The following is a 3,062-nucleotide window of genomic DNA, read 5'->3' as shown; positions in this document are numbered from 1 at the left end:
ATCTCCCTTCTCCCATGGCGATTTAAAGAGAGAGGAGAAGAAAATTACGCGTCGGAACCGCTGCGGCGACGCTGGGCGTGGCTAGGGAGGGAGAGGAAGGTTTCGGCCCTGGGACGGCAAGGATGTGAAATTGGAGAGGTGGGTGGCGGGGAGCAAATTGCTTGGTCGGTGGCAGAGCTATGGATTATTTACTGAGCACCGCTTTGACTACTTTGACAATGCTACAACCACACGTCAAAGCAGCAAAATCAGCCCACGGAAGAAGTAGTAGTATGATGAGAGGCAAAGTGTTATACAGCATCGAAAGTGCACACAGAAGAATAACTAATTGACAACGCTACAACCACACGTCAAAGCAGCAAAATCAGCCCACGGAAGTAGTATGATGAGAGGCAAAGTGTTATACAACATCGAAAGTGCACATAGAAGAATAACTAAAGAAATCAACCCAGCCTCGTTAATTCTCAAAGTGGCCCAAAATTCTGTGAAAAAACGAAGTCGTTGAGCTTTAATATAGTAGATATTCCAAGTTCACCTGCCTACTTCACATGCAAGTTCAACAATGTCAACATCTGGTATTCCAAAAAGAATCCCGTCTACACAATGAAAGAAATCCAGCTTGAACTATCAAAAACAGTATATACATGACAACATATCTTATCATGAGAAAATACCTTCCATACACATGACATCACTCCATCATTGAGAGGGGAAAACAGAAGTTTCCAAGCCATATTGATGAAAATAATGGAATTCAAGCATCACAAAGTAAATGGAGATCCACGAGTACGCACCAGGACTAATTATCCAAATGCCAAAAAGGCCCAGATTAACCAACGAGTTGCAACACAAATAAATTATTCACAGACAGAGAAATAAGCAGAAACCAGACTCTAGATACCAAAGACAATAACTGTACAACGAAGCAATCATAGTATCCATGGTTAAACACTACCCATATGAAACTGCTCGAAATACTAATATATACAAAGACGCAAACATAAGATCAGTTACTATATAAAGTGCAATAGCCAATAGCTAGCTGAGTCGGGTACATTACTGCACTCAAGCATCCCGAGAAACTAGGACTTCATAAAGATAACTGTGAAGTTGCCGTACGCAAGTAGGACTCTTCAGGGCCCATCTGCCAATGACTCCATGAACAAAGAAACATATGGAATAAAAGGAGTCTTCACGTCAACCTTACGATATTCAAGTTGGCATTCACATCCAAGTCGACGCAGAAAACGTGGCTTCCTGAAATCCATCTCATATGACATAAGTGAGTTCTCGTCCCCACAAACTATGAAAATCATATTACGTTCCGGGTGGAATGAGACAACATTGTAATCAGGGTAGCCTGAAAATTTGTCTCCGAACAGTTGCAAGTGGCTAACAGTGTGCTTCAAGGTCCATTTTTCACTACTGTAATCCTCAAGAGCCCAGACTAATAAGTCAGAACTATAAGATTCAGAACTTGTTTCAGAACCGTTATCAGATTCAGAATCAGTACCGTATGAAAAATATAACTGTCCCTATGATAGAAAGACATCGTTGACAGGAAATTCATAGCGGTATGATGGTGAAGGAGTCCCAATGACCCGCAAAAGATTTCCTTCGACATCAAAGGTGACTACCATATAATCAAATGCAGCCAAATGCATGATCCCATTAAAGAAAACACCTTTTGAATGAGCAGGTATCACAAATTCCTCGTCCTCAACCATTTGATGCGTCCAAACTCCAGCTTTGGATGAGTAGGTCGCCACCGCTTCAATACGTCCACGATAAGCGCTTAGCTCAGACTGATCTATACCCCATACCTCCTGATCAATGAACTCAAAGACATGGAAGTGGGAGGAGACTGCGGGTTCGAACCCAATGCGAGCAACCACCACCTTGCTGGACCAATCAGTGGCTGGCACAACAACCCATTTCTCGGTGGCAGGATTGCACACCACATAATCCAATGTCTTGGGGTCAGTGGGTTTCCAGCAGCGGCAGAGGAGGAGGCCATTGCAGCAATCCAAGATGTGAAGGCTATCGTATCTGGGCAAGAAGGATAGTGAAGGGTCGACGAGAGGGTGACCTTTTCCTGAAACATTCGTGAAATAGCGAGCTGTCTTGGGGAAGCGGTCCCTGTTGTAGCTTTCATAGAAGAAGCCGGCGAGGGGTTGGGGCAGCTTCTTGCGGTGGTCGGGGTGGGAGAAGAGGTCGCGCCAGCGCGTGGAGACGCACTTGCAGCAGCAGGTGGACTTGTAAGGCACCCGCGAGATGATATCCACGAGGATGTCGTCGGTGATCTTGGACATCGGGTCGCTCATCGGTGCCCTCTCCATGGGGCCTGCGCCGTCGCCGTCCGTAGAGACGAGGGGTGCCGAATCTGCAGATCGGGGCGAAGGAGCAGAGGTTGGAAATCCGTGGTATCAGTGAGTGGAGAGTGGGGGGTTCGGAGAGAGGATGTACCAAGTGCTTGCTGTGCGAGCTGCGAAGCGAGGTATCGCCGGTGCGCCGGTGCTGAGCGCTGCCATCTGCGCCGGCGAGCGAGGGTTTGGTGCGCCGCTGTGAGAACTGGGCTGAAGGAGTGCGAGGTGGAAGGCGATTGAGGCGGTGCAGGGCCGTCTGTGTCTTTTGGAGGATGGGCCGTCTGGGTGAAAATGCGTTATGTACCAGTTGAAAGATGAGCTTTTTTTTAAAAAAAAAAATGAGCATTCGTATCTCAAAAAGAAGAAAAAACAAACAGTAGAAAGAAGAACCAAACCTACGGCTCAACGAGTGTCAGTTGGTGATTCTAACAAAAAAAGGCTGTTGCTCGATAAAAGAACCTGGCGTCGGAAAAACACAAAAACAAGCGACGTACTGGCTTGAGCTTTCGTGCTAAACTGTTTCAGACCAGGTAGGATCTGTGTCATACTTATATGATTATACAAGTACAGTACTCAAGTAATGTTTGCAACTCAGCCTGTGTGGAATCCGTTAAAAGGAAGCCTTGAACATGGCCGAGTGTTAGATTGCACATATTGTATTTACAGTAGGACTGTATTGTAATTGTAACCTAACCC

General features: G+C 46.0%; 1 protein-coding gene across 1 annotated transcript; it reads right to left on the bottom strand.

Annotated features, from left to right (window-relative positions):
- Positions 1–876: 876 nt before the first annotated feature.
- On the bottom strand, positions 877–2,553 carry LOC124667272 (F-box protein At3g49450-like). Its single transcript, XM_047204575.1, has 2 exons — positions 2,467–2,553; positions 877–2,383 (listed from the first exon to the last, which is right to left on the bottom strand). Exon 2 carries the CDS (start codon positions 2,337–2,339, stop codon positions 1,536–1,538), a length of 804 nt encoding a protein of 267 aa, XP_047060531.1. The 5' UTR covers positions 2,340–2,383; positions 2,467–2,553; the 3' UTR covers positions 877–1,535.
- Positions 2,554–3,062: the final 509 nt, after the last annotated feature.

This window comes from Lolium rigidum, chromosome 6 (genome assembly GCF_022539505.1).
Source record: "Lolium rigidum isolate FL_2022 chromosome 6, APGP_CSIRO_Lrig_0.1, whole genome shotgun sequence".
In the NCBI taxonomy this organism is placed as follows: Eukaryota; Viridiplantae; Streptophyta; class Magnoliopsida; order Poales; family Poaceae; genus Lolium; species Lolium rigidum.
Note: the sequence above shows the minus strand (reverse complement) of the source record. Positions and strands in the feature narration are given on the sequence as shown.

Coding starts and splice junctions, on each gene's coding strand:
- LOC124667272 (XM_047204575.1), bottom strand. CDS start 2,339: ATGGAGAGGGCACCGATGAGCGACCCGATGTCCAAGATCACCGACGAC.